The sequence below is a fragment of the Rhinoraja longicauda genome, chromosome 36, assembly GCF_053455715.1.
Source record: "Rhinoraja longicauda isolate Sanriku21f chromosome 36, sRhiLon1.1, whole genome shotgun sequence".
NCBI lineage: Eukaryota > Metazoa > Chordata > Chondrichthyes > Rajiformes > Arhynchobatidae > Rhinoraja > Rhinoraja longicauda.
The window spans coordinates 11,598,966-11,623,027 of record NC_135988.1 but is presented as its reverse complement, the minus strand read 5'-3'; the positions used below and the strand labels follow the sequence as shown (position 1 = coordinate 11,623,027).

At 52.3% G+C, this 24,062-nt stretch overlaps 1 protein-coding gene across 1 annotated transcript in view; it reads right to left on the bottom strand.

Moving 5' to 3' along the window:
* Positions 1 to 24,062, bottom strand: part of sema4c (sema domain, immunoglobulin domain (Ig), transmembrane domain (TM) and short cytoplasmic domain, (semaphorin) 4C) — a 100,033-nt gene that overhangs the window by 24,031 nt on the left and 51,940 nt on the right. Inside the window, 7 exon segments of the mRNA XM_078428942.1 lie at positions 601 to 752; positions 4,471 to 4,587; positions 10,778 to 10,874; positions 12,885 to 12,983; positions 14,953 to 15,015; positions 18,353 to 18,481; positions 18,484 to 18,506. Coding sequence (XP_078285068.1) covers positions 601 to 752; positions 4,471 to 4,587; positions 10,778 to 10,874; positions 12,885 to 12,983; positions 14,953 to 15,015; positions 18,353 to 18,481; positions 18,484 to 18,506 — 680 coding nt within the window.

Here is a 24,062-nt window from a genome sequence, read left to right as displayed (position 1 = left end):
CAGGGGGATGGGAATGTCCAATGGGAATGCAGCTGTTTAGAGATACAGCGCGGAAACAGGCCCTTCGGCCCACCGGGTCCGCACCGACCCAGCGATCCCCGCGCGCACTAACACCATCCTACACACTCGAGGGACAATTTACATCTATGCCAAGCCAATTAACCTACAAACAGTATAACAGTATAACAAAACTTTATTGTCACTCGGCACAAACACCGAACGAAATTTCAGCAGTCACGGGACACAGCAAAAAAAGAAAAGAACCCAGGACGCCCGACCCCGACACAAACATCCATCACAGTGACTCCAAACACCCCCTCACTGTGATGGAGGCAACGTCTTTGGAGTGTGGAAGGAAACCGAAGATCTCGGAGAAAACAAACGCGAGGCACTGGGAGAACGTACAAACTCCGCGCAGGCAGCAACCGCGGTCGGGATCGAACCCGGGTCTCTGGCGCTGTGAGGCAACTCTCTGTCGAACCCGGGTCTCTGGCGCTGTGAGGCAGCGAATCTATCGCTGCGCCACCGTGACCCGTGGAGTTCCTCCAGCGCGTTGTGTGTGTTTTGCTCGAGGTTCCTGCGTCTTCAAGCCCGTCTTACCTTACAGACGCGTGCAACTCTGGCCACCGCTTGGTCTCTGTAGCAGTCGTACTCCACGGCTCTCTCACTGAAGAAGAAATAGATCTTATCATCGTCCCCCACCTCGACGTTCGCACTCTCTTGGATGTACGCCGAACCGACAAAGTTTGGTTCTGGAACGAAATGGAACAAAATTGCGTAAAAAAAAGACACAAAATGCTGGAGTAACGCAGCAGGTCAGGCAGCATCTCTGGAGAATGGGGATTGGCAACCTTTATTCGGGTCAGTACTCATCTAATCTACTCATTTACTTTCGAGATGTAGCCTAGAAACAGGCCCTTCGGCCCACCGAATCCCTGCTGACCATCGATCACCAGTTCACATTGGTGTACGTGAGTTGTCGCACTTTTGCATCCTCTCCCTGCACGTCAGGAGCAATATTACAGAGGCCGATTCACCTATAAACCCACACGCCTTTGGGGTGTGGGAGGAAACCGGAGCACCCGGAGGAAACCCACGCGGTCACAATGTTAGGCGGCAGTTTCGGATTTCTTAATCCCATCACCTTTAAGAGTCGTACAATTTACAGCTTTAAGTTTACAGTCTAAAGCACGACATGCACATACAATGTCGTGGCACACCCTCTGATCTCTGATCTCACTTCCAGCACTTGGACCGTTGCCTTGGCGGTCCAAGAGACATTTTGAATGCTATGAGAAGTTGAATTGATTCCAATGAAAACACAAAGTTCTTGTGCTACAACTCCAGGATATGCACTCAACCTAGAAAACTAAGCCCATCGCCACAGTAGTTCAGTTCAGTTCAGGTCAGAGATACAGACGCTAATATTAGTTTGGTTTAGTTTAGAGGTACAGCGCGGAAACAGGCCCTTCGGCCCACCGGGTCCGCGCCGACCAGCGATCCCCGCACATTAACACTATCCTACACACACTAGGGGCACCCAGCCAATTAACCGACAAACCTGTACGTCTTTGGAGTGTGGGAGGAAACGGAAGATCTCGGAGAAAACCCACGCAGGTCACGGGGAGAACGTACAAACTCCGTACAGACAGCGCCCGTGGTCAGGATCGAACCCGGGTCCCTGGCGCTGTGAGGCAGCAACTCTACCGCTGCGCCACCGTGCCATTTGCTCAATGGTTCTGGTGTTGGTGTGGCGCCAGGGACTGGGCAATCAGGCCACCGAGAACAAAGGGGGGGCCCGGCGGGGAGGAAAGGGTGACGTTTCTGATCGAGACCCTTCTTCAGGCTGATGGGTGTCTCGACCTGAAGCGTCACCCATTCCTTCTCTCCAGTGATGCTGCCTGACCCGCTGAGTTACTCTCAGCATTTTGTGTCTATCCTGACACCAGGAGTCAGGATCTGCCCCGGTCTCTCGAACGGCACAGAGTGGAAAGTCTTCGGTTTGTAACCACTAAGCAATGATCTGCTCTGTCAGCAACTCACACTGGAAACCAGAAGTGCAGGCCAAGTCGCAAAGCACACTGGCCTCTGGAGATTGCCCCTCGTGAGTAGGGAGTGGATGCGAAAAGGAGACAACAAAGAACTGGTTTAGAGTTTAGAGATACAGCGCGGAAACAGGCCCTTTCGGCCCACCGGGTCCGCGCCGACCAGCGATCCCCGCACATTAACACTATCCTACACACACTAGGGACAATTTTTACATTTGCCCAGCCAATTAACCTACAAACCTGTACGTCTTTAGAGTGTGGGAGGAAACCGAAGATCTCGGAGAAAACCCACGCAGGTCACGGGGAGAACGTACAAACTCCGTACAGACGGCGCCCAAGGTCGGGATCGAACCCGGGTGTCCGGTGCTGCATTCGCTGTAAGGCAGCAACTCTACCGCTGCGCCACCGTGACCGCCCTAAACGGTGTGAACGGGTGATCGATAGTCCACTTGGTGGGCCGAAGGGCCGGTTTTTTATCTCTAAACTGAACCAAACTAAACTATAATGAAATAAAACGAAACTAAACATCGATTACTCAACTGAAATTGCCAAAAGAATGTACAGAGTCTTTAACCCAGAATAAAAGTTGCAAACTGCATGATCTTCTTAAACACTTGATGTAATCCCAGAGGAAGGGTTCCATGGAAGCAGCTAGTGTTGCCAATTGTCCCGTATTAGCCGGGACGTCCCGTATTTTGGGCTAAATTAGTTTGTCCCGCACGGGACCGCCCTTATCCCGCATTAGTAGGGTTGCCAACTTCCTCACTCCCAAATACGGGACAAAGGGTGACGTCACGGCCCCTCCGCGCCCCATGTGACCTCACCCAGCCAGCGGCCCACGTGCTCCCGCTCCACCAATGGCGGCCGCCCGGGCCGTGGGGACACGGAACATTGCTGGCCTAGGTGGCTAGGTGACATCGAATTATACAGACCGTTAATCTCACCAGGACCACAGTGAAACTAGTACAACTCCCCCTTGGGTGGGGGAGGGACGGAGAGAGAGGGGGGATGCAAGGATCACTTGAAGTTGGAGAAGTCAACATTCAATCGCTGGCTTGTAAGCTGCCCAGCTGCCCAAGCCAAATACGAGGTGCTGTTCCTCTAATTTGCATTTGACCTCACACGCATTTGGTTAGGTAACACAGAAGGAGATTCACTTCATATCTGCAACTGTTACAAGTGTTCCAATCCCTCAACCTCAGTTCTAATTCTATCAGAACAACTAACAATGTTCCATCTGTTTATTTTCTCTATTCCACTAGCTTATGTTCTCATGTTCGGTACGATCTGCTTACATGTCACGTAAAAACAAAATTGTTAACTCTATCCTGGTAAACTTGATAATAATGTTTATCATATCATATATATACAGCCGGAAACAGGCCTTTTCGGCCCTCCAAGTCCGTGCCGCCCAGCGATCCCCGCACATTAACACTATCCTACACCCACTAGGGACAATTTTTACATTTACACATTTACACAGCATGGAAACAGACTCTTTGGCCCTCCGAGTCCATGTCGACCATTGGTTCACACCAGTTACAGAGTCATAGAGTGATACAGTGTGGACACAGGCCCTTTGTTCCAACTTGCCCACACCGGCCAGCATGTCATAGCTACACTAGTCCCACCTGCCTGCGCTTGGTCCATATCCCTCCAAACATGTCCTGCCCATGTACCTGTCTAACTGTTTCTTAAACAATGGGATAGTCCCAGCCTCAACTACCTCCTCTGGCAGCTTGTTCCATACACCCACTGTGAAAAAGTTTCCCCTCGGAATCCTATTAAATCTTTTCCCCCTCACCTTGAACCTATGCCCTCTGGTCCTCGATTCCCCTACTCTGGGCAAGAGACTCTGTGCATCTACCCGATCTATTCATCTCATGATTTTGTACACCTCTATAAGATCACACCCCTGATCCTCCTGTGCTCCATGGAATAGAGACCCAGTCTACTCAACCTCTCCCTGTAGCTCACACCCTCTAGTCCTACGTTATCCCAATTTCACATCCCCTCCCTACACTTTAGGGGCGTTTTACAGAGGCCGATCAGCCTGCAAACCCTCACGTCTTTGGGATGTGGAAGGGAATTGGATCGCCGCAGAAGAAACCCACGCGGTCACAGAGAGAACGTCCAGACTCCACACAGGCCAGGATCCAACCCGGGTCTCTGGCGCTGCGAGGCAGCAACTCTACCGCTGCGCCACCGTGCTGCCCATCGTTGCTCCATACTGAACCCTTGCTGGCCCTGCCCTGGTGGAGTTTGGTGTGACAGTGCGGAGGGAGGTCCACTCTGGGCCTACCGTGCCCCACCCCGACCCGATACTGGCCTTAGAAGCTATCCCTGCCACCGCCGATCCTGTTGCCCATTTTGATGATCAGCAAGACCTTGCAGGAAGGAAGCTATTTTCACCAGCCCTTACCGTTCAGCCAGGTGGCGAGATATTCGGTCTTCATGGAGTAGCGATTTCCCAGATTCCGCAGAATGACGGGCTCGGTGCCACGGAAATCGTTCAGTGTTGCAGAGTACAACTCACCATCTGGTGGAAGAACACACAGCAGAACATCACATTTAACCATCGGGATCACAGACTTCATCAGCGCTGACACGTCCATAAGTTACAGGAACAGAATTAGGCCATTCGGCCCATCAAGTCGACTCCGCCATTCAATCATGGCTGATCTTTCTATCCCTCTCAACCCCATTCTCCTGCCTTCTCCCCATAACCCCTGACACCCGTACTAATCAATCTCTGCCGTATAAATATCCATTGCCTTGGCCTCCACAGCCATTTTTAGAGATACAGCGCAGAAACAGGCCCTTCGGCCCACCGAGTCAGCGCCGCCCAGCGATCCCCGCACATTAACACTATCCTACACCCACTAGGGACAATTTTTACATTTTCCCAGCCAATTAACCTACATACCTGTACGTCTTTGGAGTGTGGAGGGAAACCGAAGATCTCGGAGAAAACCCACGCAGGTCACGGGGAGAACGTACAAACTCCGTACAGACGGCGCCCGTAGTCGGGATCTCCGGCGCTGCATTCGCTGTAAGGCAGCAACTCTACCGCTGTGCCACCGTGACCGCCCTAGTCCGAGAGTCAGTGGCTTTTCATATCTATAGGTTCCCTCGCCCCCGACTCACAGTCTGAAGAAGGGTCTCGACCCGAAACGTCGCCTATTCCTTCCCCCCAGAGATGCTGCTTGACCCGCTGTGTCTATCTATGGTTGGTATTGAACTAGGGGCTGCAGTGTTTCTCAAGGGTGATTAGTCAAGCCAAGTCAATTTTATTTGTATAGCACATTTAAAAACAACCCACATTGACCAAAGTGCTGTACATCAGTTCAGGTACTAAGAACGAACATACAATGGCACACAAACATAACAGCACATACATAAACAGTTCACAGCGCCCCTTCAGAGAGCCTCAAACGCTAAGGAATTAGGAATGGACAATTCCTACTGGCCTTTCCTGTGCAGTACTCTGTACTATGTTCAATGTGATTACTGTTTTAAGTTGGGAATGCAATGGGTTAGTTCAGATTAGTCCAGAGATACAGCGCGTAAACAGGCCCTTCGGCCCACCGAGTCTGCACCGACCATCGATCCCCGCACACTAACACTACCCCGCACACTCTGGAGACAGTTTACATTTTATACCAAGCCAATTAACCTACAAACCTGTACGTCTTTACAGCATGGGAGTAAAGCAGAAGATCTCGGAGAAAACCCACGTGGTCACGGGCAGAACATACAGACAGTCCCCTCAGTCGGGATTGAACCCGGGACCCTAGCGCTGTAAGGCAGCAACTCTACCGCTGTGCCACCGTGCCGACCTTTGAGGTAACCCTCCATTTTCTCGATGGCAATTAGCAACGGGTAATAAATGCTGGCCTTCCCTTTAGCCGCACTGTTGATCTATGCTCAATGTGATGACAATTCAAGTTGGGATTGCAGAGTTTCAATGAGGTGACACCATTTTCTCGATGGCAATTAGCAACGGGCAGTAAAATGCTGGCCTTTCTAACGGCACCCGTGGTGATTATGCTGATGCGGTTGAAATCTCCGTGGAGCTGATTTATTCCAGTCAGTGGGGCTTTGTGTACAGGGAAGATTTAGGAGGGGAGGGTGAATGGGGAGCGATGGGGGAGAGAGGGAGGGATGAGCCCTTTGTTGGGAACGTGCAGTGGTTGTTTGCACAGGTCAGCTTACAGCGGTAATGAAGTGGAACGGGGGCTGGCAGACAGGATAACTCCTACATAAACACTACTGCAACGCTAATGCAAACTCACAAGTGTCAGCGGCCCCTGCTCGCCTGCCTCTTGATCCTTTCACAGTAAGGCAATAGACAACAGACAATAGACAATGGACAATAGATGCAGGAGTAGGCCATTCGGCCCTTTGAGCCAGCACCGCCATTCACTGTGATCATGTCTGATCATCCACAATCAGTCCCTGCTTTCTTCCCATATCCCTTGATTTTGTTAGCGCTAAAACCTATATCTATCTCTCTCTTCAATACATCCAGTGAATTGGCCTCCACTGCCTTCTGTGACACAGAATTTTACAGATTCACAACTCTCTGGGTGAAAAGGTTTTTTCTCATCTCAGTCCTAAATGGCCTACCCCTTATTCTTAAACTGTGACCCCAGGTTCTTTTAGATTTAGATTTAGATTTTAGAGACACAGCGCGGAAACAGGCCCTTCGGCCCACCGAGTCCGCGCCGCCCAGCGATCCCCGCACATTAACACTATCCTACACACACTAGGGACAATTTTTACATTTTACCCAGTCAATTAACCTACACACCTGTACGTCTTTGGAGTGTGGGAGGAAACCGAAGATCTCGGAGAAAACCCACGCAGGTCACGGGGAGAAAATGCAAACTCCGTTCTGGACTCCCCCAACATCGGGAACATTTATCCTGCAAGACTTTGATTTCTCTCATCTTGTCGTTGATGGCCCGAACTAGTCTTCAAACCATGCTGAGAGTCCCCTCCTGACCTCTGACGCTCTAGATACAGCAATCTAACCATGTCCACCCTCTCGGGCGGCACGGTGGCACAGTGGTTGAGTTGCTGCCTTACAGCCAATACAGCGCCGGAGACCCAGGTTCGATCCCGACTACGGTGCTGTCTGTACGGAGTTTGTACGTTCTCCCCGTGACCTGCGTGGGTTTTCTCCGAGATCTTCGGTTTCCTCCTGCACTCCAAAGACGTGCAGGTTTGTCGGTTAATTGGCTGGGTAAAATGTAAAAATTGTCCCTAGTGGGTGTAGGATAGTGTTAGTGTGCGGGGATCGCTGGTCGGCACGGACCCGGTGGGCCGAAGGGCCTGTTTCCACGCTGTATCTCTGTATCTCTAAACTAAACTAAACTAAACTCTTCTTGTAGCTTGAAGATAGACACAAAGCGCTAGAGTAACTCAATGGGTCAGGCAGCATCTCTGGAGAAAAAGGAATGGGTGTGGAACCCTTTTCCAGACTGAACGTAGAGGGAGACGGTAGGAGGTAGGAAAAGGCCAGAACAAATCAGGGCCAGCATCAGATATCTAAGGAAGGGCGGAGCCCACAATGGCCCATTGTTGGCCTGGGAAGAGGTGATAACAAAGGGATACAAGAATGCAAACAGTGGAACTAGAAGGAATCTAGAGTAGGGGTGGGGGGTGGGGGATGGGGGATGGGGGGTGGGGGATGGGGGGTGGGGGATGGGGGTGGGGGATGGGGGGTGGGGGGTGGGGGATGGGGGGTGGGGGATGGGGGGTGGGGGATGGGGGATGGGGGTGGGGGATGGGGGGTGGGGGATGGGGGATGGGGGGTGGGGGGTGGGGGGTGGGGGGTGAGGGATGGGGGATGGGGGATGGGGGATGGGGGATGGGGGGTGGGGGGTGGGGGATGGGGGGTGGGGGATGGGGGGTGGGGGTGGGGGGGTGGGGGGTGGAAGGAATGCTTGAAATTAGGGAAATCAACGTTCATACCACTGAGTTGTAAGCTGCCCAAGTGACCTCACTCTGACAGTGGAGGAGGCCAGGGACAGAAAGGTGGGAATGGGAATGGGAAGGGAAGTTAAAATGTTTGGCAACTGGGAGATTGCGTGGGCCAAGGCGGACTGAGCGGAGGTGTCCGGCGAAACGATCGCCCAATCTGCGCTTGATCTTGCCGATATATTAGATACAGTAGATGAGGTTGGAGGAGGTGCAGGTGAACCTCTGCCACACCTGAAAGGACTGTCGGGGACCCTGGATGGAGTGGACGGAGGAGGTATAAACTCCTTGTAGCTTGCTACTGTGAGTTTGGACTCACACGTCCGCCAGCTAAGCAATGGTGGCAAACTTTCCCCCCCAATGGACTGCAGTGAAGCCAATTTGTTACGAGAGCCTTGTGTTCACCATTATTAGGATTACATTTTTTTGAGGCGCCCATTAGCCCTAAAAACTTACGGGGCTCGGAGTTAAAAGACATTTGGACGGGAACACGGGAGAGGGGAAGGTTTAGAGGTATAGGGGCCAAATGCGGGCAGGTGGGTCGTCGGTCGGCATGGGCAAGCTGGGCTGAAGGGCCTGTTTCCGTGCTGTGTGACTCTATGACTAAAGTCTCTGCCTCGAGTCAGGGAGACCAACAGCATAGAAACTGTCTCTGCTGCCCCTCCCACCTTTACCCGCCACTTCAGAAGCCAACGGCATGAAAACAAGGTGGAAAACAAAATGCTGGAGAAACTCAGCGGGACTGGCAGCATCTCGGGAGAGAAGGAATGGGTGACGTTTCGGGTCGAGACCCTTCCCGACCCGAAACGCCACCCATTCCTTCCCTCCAGAGATGCTGCCTGACCCGCTGAGTTACTCCAGCATTTTGAGTCCACCTTCGATTTAAACCAGCATCTGCAGTTTTCTTTCCTCGGCATGAAAACAAGGGTCTGTGAAGGAGGGTCCCGACCCGAAACTTCACCTGTTCCTTCTCTCCGCAGGTGCCCTCTGACCTGCTGAGTTACTCCAGCTTTTTTGTGCCTATCTTCGGCACGAAAATGATGGCAGATTGGAGGACAGGGCCTCCGGTCTGAATCACACAATGCCCCACACGGTGATGCAATTAGCTTCCAGGGAAATCAGAGCACTTTAATTGAGCTTGAACAAAAACAAACAGAACACAGCGGAACCATTATTGTTATGTCACAACTCAAAAGTTTCACGTTTCTGAATCCAGCCCAGCATGTGGTCTCTTTTGTCATTTGCTAAGCAACAATGTGTGTCTGTTGGGTGCACAAAGGCACATAAACCGGAACCTTTGTATGGGAAGGAATTGCAGATGATGGTGTAAACCGTAGACAGACACAAGATGCTGGAGTAGTTCGGCCACCGGGGCGGCCATTTTGTTTAACCTCTCGGCCCAACCTCGACGCATTAAAAACGCCAATAGTTTGAATTCGCTCAACTGAGGTAAAAGTCGCGACGCAAAAGCTCCACAAAATGATGGAGTGACTCAGTGGGACGGGCAGCATCTCTGGATAGAAGGAATGGGTGGTGTTTTGGTTCGAGACCCTTCTTCAGGTCTAACGCATCAGAATTAAAGGATGTTCTTTTAGGAAGGAGATGAGGAGAAATTTCTTCAGTTGGAGGGTAGTGATTCGGTGGAATTCTCTGCCACAAAAGGCTGTAGAGGTCAGGTCAGTGAATATTTTTAAGGCAGAGATAGATAAATTCTTGATTAGCACGGGTGTCAGATGTTATGGGGAGAAGGCAGGAGAATGGGGTTAGGAGGGAGAGATAGATCAGCCATGATTGAATGGCGGAGTAGACTTGAAGGGCCGAATGGCCTCATTGGACTCCTATCACTTATGACCCGAAACGCCACCCATTGCTTCTCTTCAGAGATGCTGCCTGTCCCGCTGAGTTACCCCAGCATTTTGTGGATCATTTGCGTCGTGACTTTTACCTCAGTTGAGCGAATTCAAACTATTGGCCTTTTTTACAGCGTCAAGGATGGGGGCAAGAGGCTAAACAAAATGGCCGCCCTGGTGGCCGAGGAGCAGAGTGGTGGAGCTCTAGATGTAGATACAAGCAACTGCAGGTGCCAGTTTACACACAAAAAAACACACCAAGTGCTGGAGTAATTCTGTCGGGCTGGCAGCATCTCTGGAGAACGTAGAGAGGTGTTGTTTCAGGTCGGGAACCTTCTTCAGACTGATAGGGCTGCAGAAGAGGCAGCAAGAGGTGGCAAAGCAGTAAAGTTGCTGTTGTTTACAGATGAAACACATTATCTGCCATTTGTGTTGGGGCGGCACGGTGGCCCAGGGGTGGATCTGCTGCCTTACAGCGACAGAGACCCGTGTTCGATCCTGACCATGGGTGCCTGTCTTTACGGGGTCTGCACATTCTCCCCGTGACCGCGTGGGTTTTCTCCGGGTGCACCGGTCTCCTCCCGCATGCCAAAGACGTGCAGGTTTGCAGGTTAATTGGCTTCGGTAAGTAGTCCGTAAATAGTGTGTAGAATAGAGCAAGTGTACAGGGAGATCGCTGGTCGGTGCGGACTTGATGGGCTGAAGGGCCTGTTTCCACGCTGTATCTCTAAAACAAACTCTAAAGTCCTAAAAGTAAAAAGTGACCTGAAACGTCAACTATCCATGTTCTTCAATGATGCTGCCTGAACCGCCGAGTTACTCCAGCACTTTGTGTCTCGTTTTGGTGGAATGCTGGAGTGCAAGGGGACTGGTAGTTTGGATTGAGGTACTCACCCACAATCAGGCCCGTGTGACCTTTGGCAGGGTCGTAGGGGCATTTTCCCTTCCCGCCCTCCATGGCTGCCACGTTCAAAGTAAAATTTCTAACGTCCTAGAAGAAAAAGGAGAGATAAAGGTTCGGTGTGAGTTTAGGAACGTCTGCAGAAGGGTCTCGACCCGAAACGTCACACATTCCTTCTCTCCATAGATGCTGCCTGTCCCGCTGAGGCACTCCAGCATTTTGTGTCTCTCTTCAGAATAAGTACAACAGCAAACACCTCAGTCCCTCCCCCACCATAAGGAGATTGCTTATTGAACACCGAGGGAACCCCTAGAGTTCGGCACGGTGGCGCAGCGGTTGAGTTGCTGCCTTACAGCACTTACAGCGCCGTAGACCCGGGTTCGATCTCGATTACGGGCGCTGTCCGTACGGAGTTTGTACGCTCTCCCCGTGACCCGTGTGGGTTTTCTCCGAGATCTTCGGTTTCCTCCCACACTCCAAAGGCGTAGAGGTTTGTAGGTTAATTGGCTTGGGTAAAATTGTAAATTGTCCCTGTTGTGTTGGATAAGACTGGTGTACAGGGTGATCGCTGGTCGGTGGAGACGCAGTGGGCCAGAAGGTCTGGAGGAAACCGGAGCACCCGGAGATAACCCACGAGGTCACGGGGAGAAGGTACAAACTCCGTACATACAGCATCTATAGTCTGGATCGAACCCGGGTCTCTGCCCCCCCCCCCCCTCATTCTCCAGCAAAGGATATACCCGTGATAGATGGAGCAAAGATTCACCGGGTTGATTCCCAAGGTGGAATGTTCCTCCTTGTTTTCGGGGAAAGGCGGAGCAGAAGACGGACACAAAATGCCGGAGTAACTCAGCGGGACTGGCAGCATCTCTGGAGAGAAGGAATGGGTGAGGTTTCGGGTCTTGACAGCTAGGCAGTGTGGATCCACAGACCCGGTTTAGAATGAGAAGCGATCCCATTGAAACATGCAGCATTCTTACGAGGCTTAGCAACGTTGATGCAGAAATAACATTTCCCCCTGACTGGGTGTCTGGAATCAAGGATTATAGTCTTAAAACAAGGAGTCACATATTCGGGACTGAGATGCAGAGGGAGGTGAATCCTTCAGGCAGAGGGAGGTGAATCGTTGGAACCGTTGGAGTCGTCGAGTTGTTTAGATGTAGTTCAAAGTTTAGTTGTGAGATACAGCATAGAAACAGGCACTTCGGCCCATCAACGATCGTCTGCACACCAGCGGGTGGCACGGTGGCGCAGTGGTAGAGTTGCTGCCTCACAGCGCCAGAGACCCGGGTTCAATCCAGACTACGGGTGCTGTCTGTACGGAGTTTGTGCGTTCTCCCTGTGACCTCGTGGGTTTTCTCCAGGTGCTCCGGTTTCCTCCCACACTCCAAAGACGTACATGCTTGTAGGTCAATTGGCTTCGGTAAAGATTGTAAATTGTCCCTCGTGTGTGTACAATAGTGCTAATGTGCGGGGATCGCTGGTCGTCGCGGACTCGGTGGGCCGATGGGCCTGATTCTGTGCTGTATCTCTAAACTAAACTAGTTCTATGTTTTGGAGTGGGAAGGGAGTGTAGGTGCTGCTTTAAACCGAAGATAGACACAAAAAGCTGGAGTAACTTAGCGGGACAGGCAGCTTCTCTGGAGAGAAGGAATGGATGACGTTTCGGGTCGAGACCCTTCTCAATGTTTTCCTCAGTTCTCTGGAATGAACCACCAGCTGGTCAGGCTAATAATGACCGGTGTTCCCACAATATCCCGTTATGTCGGGACTGGGAGAGGACGGGAAAGACGTTGGACCAGAGGGAATGTCGGAAGGAACATTGGGAGCAGAGGAGAGGTGCGGACGGGAACGAGTCTGGCAAACTACAACTCTACCTTTGCAGTTAAGGACAGGTATGTGGACAGGACAGGTTTAGAGGGACGTGGACCAAACGCAGGCGGGTGGGACTAGTGTAGCTGGGACGTGTTGGCCGGTGTGGGCAAGTTGGGCCGAATGGCCTGTCTCCATGCTGTGTCACTCTATGACTCTGCAAGAGGGGAGGAAGGGCACGGCCCTTTCGTAATGGCTGCGCATTCTCGCCCCGGCGAGGGTACTTACGATATACGTGCATCTGGGCTGGAAGGCGTAGGTGCCGCAGGTGTACAGGTGAGTGCTGTTGAAGCTTTGCAGGAAGCGGATGTAATTGAAGCAATCGGTCTAGGAGCGGAGAGAAAGCAGGAAAAGCCCATTTCCTCAGTAAGTCACGAAAGGGAACCGCAGATGCTGGTCGATGCCGAAGACAAGACACAAAGTGCTGGAGGAACTCGGCGGGGCAGGCAGCGTCTCTGGAGTCAGGCAGTCTGGAGGAGACTGGTCCCGACCCGAAACGTCCCCTATCCACAGAGATGCTGCCTGACCCGCTGAGTTACTCCAGCACTCTGCGTCTTATCTTCGGCTTGAGTTACATTAAAAAATCCCTCCCCCTTACACGAACTTGATCGCCCCGACGAGGAAAGCCCACCGCCAGCTACGGGAGTCAAGATCGCCCGGTCAACGGAAGGTTAGAGGCCCCAGACCGCTGGAGGACAACGAAGGGAAGAGATTGAACGTTTTTCCGCCTTCCATCACAGTGAGGAATGTGGAGGAGTCATTGTGGTGGATGTTCGTGTTAAAATATATTCTGCGTGTCCCGTTGCTTTTTATTGTTATGACTGTATGGCAAATGAAGTTCCTCGTATGTTGCAAAACACACTCGGCTGATAAAGTATGATTATGATAGTACAACGGTAGAACAGGTTTACGAGATTTAAACTTTCACATGAAGAAAGACTGGATAGACTCGGCTTGTACTCGCTGGAATTTAGAAGATTGAGGGGGGATCTTATAGAAACTTACAAAATTCTTAAGAGGTTGGACAGGCTAGATGCAGGAAGATTGTTCCCGATGTTGGGGGAGTCCAGAACCAGGGGTCACAGCTTAAGGATAAGGGGGAAGTCTTTTAGGACCGAGATGAGAAAACATTTCTTCACACAGAGAGTGGTGAGTCTGTGGAATTCTCTGCCACAGAAGGTAGTTGAGGCCAGTTCATTGGCTATATTAAGAGGGAGTTAGATGTGGCCCTTTTTGCTAAAGGGATCAGGGGGTATGGAGAGAAGGCAGGTACAGGTTACTGAGCTGGATGATCAGCCATGATCATATTGAATGGCGGTGCAGGCTCGAAGGGCCGAATGGCCTACTCCTGCACCTATTTTCTATGTTTCTATGTTTCTATGGTTGTGTTGCGGCCTATGTGGGTGAGGGAGGGGATTAGATAACAGGGGCTGGAGTTTAGTCAGCACAAAAACACCCCTGACCAGCCCTGCCCAAACGAGGACTAGCTCCACAATGCTGGTGGTTTATAGAAACATAGAAACTAGGTGCAGGAGTAGGCCTTTGAGCCAGCACCGCCATTCAATGTGATCATGGCTGATCATCCACAATCAGTGCCCCATTCCTGCTTTTTCCCCCCATGCCCCTTGATTCCGTTAGCCCTAAGAGCTCTATCCAACTCCTCTCTCTTGAAAACATCCAGTGTATTGGCCTCCACTGCCTTCTGCGGCAGAGAATTCCACAGATTAACAACTCTCTGGGTGAAAACGTTTTTCCTAAATGGCCTTACCCCTTATTCTTAAACTGTGGCCCCTGGTTCTGGACTCCCCCAACATTGGGATTCACAACTCTCACAACTCTCTGGGTGAAGAAGTATTTCCTCATCTTAGTCCTAAATGGCCGACCCCTGATTCTTAAACTGTGGGACCCCTGGTTCTGGACTCCCCCCAAACATGGAGCTGGCCCTTTTAGTTGCGTGCTGTGGAGTGTGCAGATGAGGGGTGGAATCACCGAAGAGCTACAATCCCACTCTCTCTCTCTGGAGGCAGACGGGGCAGGTGGGCTGCTATCGTTCCCGTTGCATTGTGCGCCCTCCCGCTGTAATGGGAGATGGCAGGCGTGCCTCAGAGCTTGGCAGGAACGCCAGTGGGGAGGGGGAGCACGCAGGGAGCCCTCACTGTGTCACAGTGCAGGCTGCAACACTGTGCTCCAGCGCTGAGAGCCCACCCCACCCCACCCTGACCCTGCGCTGTCATCCGTTTACCGCACGCTCTGTGCAGCCCACAACACCACCCCCGCCAGCCGACGAGACACCAACCTGGTTGTTCTTCCCCTTCTGAACACAATCCATCTTTTTCTCCCTCGGGGCGTTCCACACGATCTGTTCCAGTGCAGAAGCGTAGACAAGACAGTTAAAGTGGTCCCAGACAGGCACAACAAGCTGGAATAACTCAGCGGGACAGGCAGCATCTCGGGAGAGAAGGAATGGGTCGAGACCCTCCATCAGACAAAAAAATGTCCTACACAGTTAAAGTGACCCCCCCCCCCACCCAGATATACATTGTGCTTTAGTCTGAAGGAGGGTCTCGACCCGAAACGTCACCCATTCCTTCTCTCCACAGATGCTGCCTGTCCCGCTGAGTTACTCCAGCATTTTGCGTCGGCCTTCGATTTAAACCGCCCCGGCACCTGCAGTTTTTCCCTACACTTTTTGCTTTACTTGCACGCTGCCAGATACTGTGGTGGCTGTAGACTTCAGGGGATACAGCGTGGAGACAGGCCCTTCGGCCCGCCGGGTCCGCGCCAGCCAGCGGATTGCCCGTTCACGCTCGTTCTGTGATGCCCCACATTCTCATCCACTCCCCCCACACACGGGAGAATTTTACCAAGGCCCAATCGACCCACAAACCCGCACGACTTTGGGATGTGGGAGGAAACCGGAGCACCCGGAGGAAACCCTCGCGCGGTCACGGGGAGAACGGGAGGTTAAGCAGCACCCAGGGGGAAATGAGCAATAGACAATAGACAATAGGTGCAGGAGGAGGCCATTCGGCCCTTCGAGCCAGCACCGCCATTCAATGTGATCATGGCTGATCATTCTCAATCAGTACCCCGTTCCTGCCTTCTCCCCATACCCCCTGACTCCGCTATCCTTAAGAGCTCTACCTAACTCTCTCTTGAATGCATTCAGAGAATTGGCCTCCACTGCCTTCTGAGGCAGTGAATTCCACAGATTCACAACTCTCTGACTGAAAACGTGTTTCCTAAATGGCCTACCCCTTATTCTTAAACTGTGGCCCCTTGTTCTGGACTCCCCCAACATTGGGAACATGTTTCCTGCCTCTAACGTGTCCAACCCCTTAATAATCTTATATGTTTCGAAAGATCCCCTCTCATCCTTCTAAATTCCAGTGCATACAAGCCTAGTCGCTCCAGTCTACGACAGTCCCGCCATTCTGGGAATCAACCTAGTAAACCTACGCTGCACGCCCTCAATAGCAAGAATATCCTTCCTCAAATTTGGAGACCACAACTGCACACTGTACTCCAGGTGCGGTCTCACTAGGGCCCTGTACAACTGCAGAAGGACCTCTTTGCTCCTATACTCAACTCCTCTTGTTATGAAGGCCAACATTCCATTGGCTTTCTTCACTGCCTGCTGTGCTAGGCACAAAGTGCCGGAAGATCTCGGCAGGTCAGGCAGCATCTGTGGAGGTAAAGGACAGACGATGTTTCGGGTTGGGACCGTTCTTCAGTCCCGGCCCGAAATGTCGCCTGTCCATTCTCTCTTCGGATGCAGCCTGATCTGCTGAGTTCCTCCAGCACTTTGTGTTCTTCTCAATTTTAGTTTAGTTTACAGTTTTTGTACAAACCATAGCCAATTAACCTACAAAACCTGCATGTCTTTGGAGTGTGGGAGGAAACCGAAGATCTCGGAGAAAACCCACGCGGTCACGGGGAGAACGTGCAAACTCCGTACAGACAGCACCCGTAGTCGGGATCGAACCCGGGTCTCTGGCGTTGCGAGGGGGTGTAAGGCAGCAACTCTACCGCTGCGCCACCGTGACCGCCCTTAATTAATATTCTAGCATCTGCAGCTCCACCAAGGGAAAACATCTGGACATGAATATGAAGCTAATCCTGGCTTCAGGAAGGTAAACCCCACAAGTCCACACTGTGTCAATGCTCGTTCAAGCTGAACCCCACGGCATCGTGTTGGTGCGCACCTCCTGTAATGGCGGCACGGTGGCGCAGCGGTAGAGTTGCTGCCTCACAGCGCCAGAGACCCGGGTTCCATCCTGACTACGGGTGCAAAAAATGCTGGAGTAACTCAGCAGGTCAGGCAGCATCTCTGGAGAGAAGGAACGGATGATGTTTCAGGTCGACACCCTTCTTCAGTCCGAAGAAGGGTCTCGTCCCGAAAACGTCACCCGTTCCTTCTCTCCGGAGATGCTGCCTGACCCGCTGAGTTACTCCAACATTTTGTGATACCTTCGATTTGTACCAGCATCTGCAGTTATTTTCCTGCGCTACCTGACCGCGGGGGCTGTCTGTACGGAGTCTGTACGTTCTCCCCGTGACCTGCGTGGGTTTTCTCCGGGTGCTCCGGTTTCCTCCCACACTCCAAAGACGCGCAGGTCTGTAGGCTAAATTGGCTCCGGTTTCCTCCCACACTCCAAAGACGTACAGGTTTGTGGGTTAATTGGCTTCAGTAAAATCGTAGGTTGTCCCCCAGTGCGTGTGCGGGATCGCATTGGTGTACGGGGCTCGCTGGGCCGAAGGGCCTGTCTCTAAACTAAACTAAGCTAAACTGGGCAAGGCCACGCCAGCAGTGCCCTCAAATTCGAGCCGACGTCACTGAAATTAAACACGACAATCGGCCGGATATTCTCACCGCAACCTGACAGCGAGAGAGCGCAGAGGAACCGAAGATGGATTTAGCCGTAATTTAACACCATTGATCTTCTTGAATAACATCCGCTGCACTGATCACAGCACTCATTCTCCACAGCAGACAAACAGGCAAGGTGACAAAAGGATCATCTCTGGGCACGTAGGGTTTGCCAAACTCCTCACTCCCAAATACGGGACCCACGTGACCTCGCCCAGCCAGCGGCCACGTGCTCCCGCTCCACCAATGGCCGCTGGCTGGGCGAGGTCACATGGGGCGGTGACTTCACCCTTTGTCCCTTAGTGAGGAAGTTGGCAACCCTTCTTAACACGGATTAAGTGCTGCGGTCCCGGTCAGTTTGACCGCTGCAATTTAGCCCAAAATACGGGATGTCCCAGCTAATACGGGACAGTTGGCAACCATGTGTAGATTTAGATTTTTAGATCTAGAGATACAGCGCGGAAACAGGCCCTTCGGCCCACCGAGTCCGCGCCGCCCAGCGATCCCCGCAAACTAACACTATCCTACACACACTAGGGACAATTTGAACATTCGCCCAGCCAATTAACCTACATGCCTGCACGTCTTTGGAGTGTGGGAGGAAACCGAAGATCTCGGAGAAAACCCACGCAGGTCACGGGGAGAACGTACAAACTCCGTACAGACGGCGCCCGTAGTCAGGATCGAACCCGAGTCTCCGGCGCTGCATTCGCTGTAAGGCAGCAACTCTACCGCTGCGCCACCGTGCCGCCCCCCCACACACAACCAGACGTTAATGGTGTCACCAAGACAGGCTGTCGAGACTCTAGGCTCAGGGTTCACTCACCGCTTCTTTCACCTCCACCGTAATGTCCTCCATCCAGAGAGCGAAGATGGCCTCTCGAGCACCGACGTACAGCACCTCTGCACCCTCGTCCAGACGCAGGGTGGTGTAGTTGAAGACCCGGGGCTTCGAGGGAAACGCCTCGCCTCCTTCAGCGCTGCAAGAGAAGGGAATCCCGCCCATTTAAACACAACGCGTAAAAGCACTCACAGGTCTGCAAGCGCCGAAGCTCGTTTTTCATTTCTCCACCTTTGTAGGGAAGATGTTGTCGAGCTGGAAAGGGTGCAGAGAAGATTGACGAGGATATTGCCACCAGGACTGGAGGGTCGGAGCTGTGGGCAGACGTTGAGCAGGCTGGGACTCTGTCCCTTGGAGCGCAGGAGGATGAGGGGTGAACTTATAGAGGTGTACAAAATCATGAGAGGAATAGATCGGGTAGATGCACAGTCTCTTGGCCAGAGTAGGTGAATCGAGGACCAGAAGACATAGGTTTAGGGTGAAAGGGAAAAGATTGAATAGGAGGGAGGGGGGAGAGAGGGGGGGAGAGAGAGGGGGGAGAGAGGGGGGAGAGAGGGGGGAGAGAGGGGGGAGAGAGGGGGGAGAGAGGGGGGAGAGAGGGGGGGGAGAGGGGGGGGAGAGGGGGGGGAGAGGGGGGGAGAGGAGGGGAGAGGGGGGGAGAGGGGGGGAGAGGGGGGGAGAGGGGGGGGGAGAGGGGGAGGGAGGGGGGAGGGAGGGGGGAGGGAGGGGGGAGGGAGGGGGAGGGAGGGGGGAGAGAGGGGGGAGAGAGGGGGGAGAGAGGGGGGAGAGAGGGGGGAGAGAGGGGGGAGAGAGGGGGGAGAGAGGGGGAGAGAGGGGGAGAGAGGGGGGAGAGAGGGGGGAGAGAGGGGGGAGAGAGGGGGGAGAGAGGGGGGAGAGAGGGGGGAGAGAGGGGGGAGAGAGGGGGGAGAGAGGGGGGAGAGAGGGGGGAGAGAGGGGGGAGAGAGGGGGGAGAGAGGGGGGAGAGAGGGGGGAGAGAGGGGGGAGAGAGGGGGGAGAGAGGGGGGAGAGAGGGGGGAGAGAGGGGGGAGAGAGGGGGGAGAGAGGGGGGAGAGAGGGGGGAGAGAGGGGGGAGAGAGGGGGGAGAGAGGGGGGAGAGAGGGGGGAGAGAGGGGGGAGAGAGGGGGGAGAGAGGGGGGAGAGAGGGGGGAGAGAGGGGGGAGAGAGGGGGGAGAGAGGGGGGAGAGAGGGGGGAGAGAGGGGGGAGAGAGGAAAAAGACAGTTCAAACATCCCCAGAGTCTGATGTATGATGTGTGGGAAGGGATGGCAGATGCTGGTTTACACGTAAGATAGACACAAAATGCTGGAGTAACTCAGCAGGACGGGCAGTGTCTCTGGAGAGACTAACATCTCCAATCTTTGCACATCGCTAATTCTGGACTTTGCACTCGTCACTTTAATTTCACGCTTAGAGATACAGCGCGGAAACAGGCCCTTCGGCCCACCGGGTCCGTGCCGCCCAGCGATCCCCGCACACTAACACTATCCTACACACACTAGGGACAATTTTTTTTAAACATTTACCCGGCCAATTAACCTACACACCTGCACGTCTTTGGAGCGTGGGAGGAAACCGAAGATCTCGGAGAAAACCCACGCAGGTCACGGGGAGAACGTGCAAACTCCGTACAGACAGCGTCCGTAGTCGGGATCAAACCCGGGTCTCCGGCGCTGCATTCGCTGTAAGGCAGCAACTCTACCGCTGCGCCACCGTGACCGCCCACGGTGTACGAGCGCATGCCTCGGTCCCTTTGACCATCAACGATACCCAATTCATTCACTGTTTAACAACAAAAAATCTGCTTTTCTGCTATCTGCACCCAGGTGGGTACCTTCACACCTTTCTGCAGTACATTGCGTTAGGTTGAGCTGAGATGAGTTTCGTTTATCGTCGTGTGAACCGAGGTACAGTGAAAAGCTTTGATGGCATTCTAACGAGTCAGCGGAAAGCCAACACATGATTACTGTCGAGCCTTCCACAGAGTGCAGATACACAATAAGGGGAATAACATTTAGCGCGGTTCCTTGCAGTGGAGGCTGGAAGAATGAGATTAGCAGACGCCAGCCTCCGTGCCGCCCCTGATTGGGGTCCGGGGGGAGAAATAGACCACCCATGATTGAATGGCAGAGTAGACTTGATGGGCCGAATGGCCTAATTCTACAACCTATTCCTCATGACATTATGTGGCATTAACCACACTGCCAGGCCTTCTGCCACCACCTAGTAACAGCAACACTCCATTCCTATGTTGAACAACAGTGTGGTTTCAACTAGTCTGCGGTAACTAGGGTTGCCAACTTCCTCACTCCAGAATAAGGGACAAAGGGTGACGTCACCGCCCTCTGCGCCCCACGTGACCTCACCCAGCCAGCGGCCACGTGCTCCCGCTCCACCAATGGCTTCACACCAGTACAACATCTTCACCGGTAGGAACCTTTGCCCAGGACGTGGAAAAATATCCCCAATGACTTTAACGTCAAAAGCGAGTGCCAGAAGAGGCCCTGTATTTGGACGGGCCAGTTTGTGTAAATAAGGATGTTCAGAATGCCAAAAAGCACAAGGGAGACAATGGGACTGGTTCCCAGTATTGACTGGAGAGACCTAACAACAGAATGGGAGCTGGCATTTGCCAATCTCATTCTCCCAGCCTCAACTGGAGTGAGCCAGGCTTGGTTTGCAAGCTTCACACACACGCACCACAGGCAGGGGCATAGCAGTTGAGCTACTACCTTGCAGCGCCAGAGACCCGGGTTCCATCCCGACTACGGGTGCTGTCTGTACGGAGTTTGTACGTTCTCCCCATGGGTTTTCTCTGAGATCTTCGGTTTCCTCCCACACTCCAAAGACGTGCAGGTTTGTAGGTTAATTGGCTTGGTATAAAAATATTAAATTGTAAAATTGTCCTTCAGTGTGTGTAGGATAGTGTTAATGTGCGGGGATTAAAAGGGCCAGGAGAAACAATGAACTGCAGACGCTGGTTAATACACAAAAGGACCCAAAGTGCTGGAGTAACTCAGCGGGTCAGGCAGCATCACTGGTCGGCACGGACTCGATGGGCCGAAGGGGCTGTTCTTCCACGCTGTACCTCTAAACTAAACTAAAAAAGTTGGACCGTGGACGAGTCAGTTGGGTTGTGAGACGGACATGGCCATAGATGTGGAGAGACTGCACCAGACAACGGTAGAACAGGTTTACGAGATTTAAACTTTCACATGAAGAAAGACTGGATAGACTCGGCTTGTACTCGCTGGAATTTAGAAGATTGAGGGGGGATCTTATAGAAACTTACAAAATTCTTAAGAGGTTGGACAGGCTAGATGCAGGAAGATTGTTCCCGATGTTGGGGAAGTCCAGAACAAGGGGTCACAGTTTAAGGATAAAGGAGAATTCTTTTAGGACCGAGATGAGGAAGTTTTTTTTCACACAGAGAGTGGTGAATCTGTGGAATTCTCTGCCACAGAAGGTAGTTGAGGCCAGTTCATTGGCTATATTTAAGAGGGAGTTAGATGTGGCCCTTGTGGCTAAAGGGATCAGGGGGTATGGAGAGAAGGCAGGTACGGGATACTGAGTTGGATGATCAGCCATGATCATATTGAATGGCGGTGCAGGCTCGAAGGGCCGAATGGCCTACTCCTGCACCTATTTTCTATGTTTCTATGTAATAGAGATCTTCAAAATCATGAACCACTTTGATAGCTTTCGAGGGAATGAATTGGTGACAACACACAGTTGCAAGGAAACGGGGCAAAGTGAGGGGGGGTGGGGTGGATAATTGGCTGGCAATGGATTTTTCTTTACATGTACGCGACAACCAAATGTAAAGAAGGGCCCCTCTCCTGAAAGATCACCCATCCCCTTCTTCCTGAGATGCTGCCTGACCCACTGAGTTACTCCAGCACTGTGTGTTTTGCTCAGGATTCCATCATCTGCTGTGACTTTTGTTCCTTGTGTAACTAGATGGCATAGAGTCACGCAGCAAGTGAGCAGGACCTTCCGTCCAACTTGCCCACGCCGACCAACCACTGTGTCGGAAGAAGGGTCTCGACCCGAAACAACACCCGTCCCTTCTCTCCAGAGATGCTGCCTGTCCCGCTGAGTTACTCCAGCTTTTTGTGCCTATCATCACTTATGACCTTATCACCTTTCCGATGTGGATTAATCGGAAGTCCATTTCCTCGTGTAAATAACCCCCCCAAAAAACCTGGAGTTGCAGGAAGTCTGACACGACACCAGGAAACGCTGGAATTATTCAGCTGGTCAGGCAGCCTCTGTGGGAAAGGACCTTTTGCGAACAATTTGAAATGTTGACTCGGTTTCTGTCCCCAGAGGCGACCTGCGCTGCTGAAAGTTTCTAAACTAAACTTCCCTCCACTCTCTTTCCGACCTCCGACTAAACTCCAAACGGCCTGCGTTGCACTTGGGACTTTGTTGTGCTTTTACAATAAGTTGGGCTTGTTCATTTTTCACACTTCCATTTTTTTGTTTTGTTCCTTATATTACCTATTGAGTACAGCCTTTACAACTCTGTAGGAAGGAACTGCAGATGCCGGTTTAAACCGAAGACAGACACAAAATGCTGGAGTAACTCGGCGGGACAGGCAGCATCTCTGGAGAGAAGGGACGGGCGTTAAAACGTGGTCTTAGACAATAGACAATAGGTGCAGGAGGAGGCCATTCGGCCCTTCGAGCCAGCACCGCCATTCAATGTGATCATGGCTGATCATTCTCAATCAGTACCCCGTTCCTGCCTTCTCCCCATACCCCCTGACTCCGCTATCCTTAAGAGCTCTATCTAGCTCTCTCTTGAATGCATTCAGAGAATTGGCCTCCACTGCCTTCTGAGGCAGAGAATTCCAGATTCACAACTCTCTGACTGAAAAAGTTTTTCCTCATCTCCGTTCTAAATGGCCTACCCCTTATTCTTAAACTGTGGCCCCTTGTTCTGGACTCCCCCAACATTGGGAACATGTTTCCTGCCTCTAACGTGTCCAACCCCTTAATAATCTTATACGTTTTGATAAGATCCCCTCTCATCCTTCTAAATTCCAGTGTATACAAGCCTAGTCGCTCCAGTCTTTTAACATATGACAGTCCCACCATTCCGGGAATTAACCTAGTAAACCTACGATGCACGCCCTCAATAGCTGGAATATCCTTCCTCAAATTTGGAGACCAAAACTGCACAGTGTCTTAGAGCAGGAGGAATCACAGAGGGTTAAAACATGGTCGTAGACGAAGGGTCTCGACCTGAAACGTCACCCATTCCTTCTCTCCAGAGATGCTGCCTGTCCCGCTGAGTTACTCCAGCATTTTGCGTCTGTCTTTGTCTTTACAAATCTTTCTGTACAAACTTCGTCGTTCCGGTTTGGTACATACGACAATGGGCGGCACGGTAGCGCAGCGGTAGAGTTGCTGCTTTACAGCGAATGCAGCGCCGGAGACTCAGGTTCGATCCTGACTACGGGTGCTGCACTGTAAGGAGTTTGTACGTTCTCCCCGTGACCTGCGTGGGTTTTCTCCGAGATCTTCGGTTTCCTCCCACACTCCAAAGACGTACAGGTATGTAGGTTAATTGGCTGGGTAAATGTAAAAATTGTCCCTAGTGGGTGTAGGATAGTGTTAATGTACGGGGATCACTGGGCGGCACGGACTTGGAGGGCCGAAAAGGCCTGTTT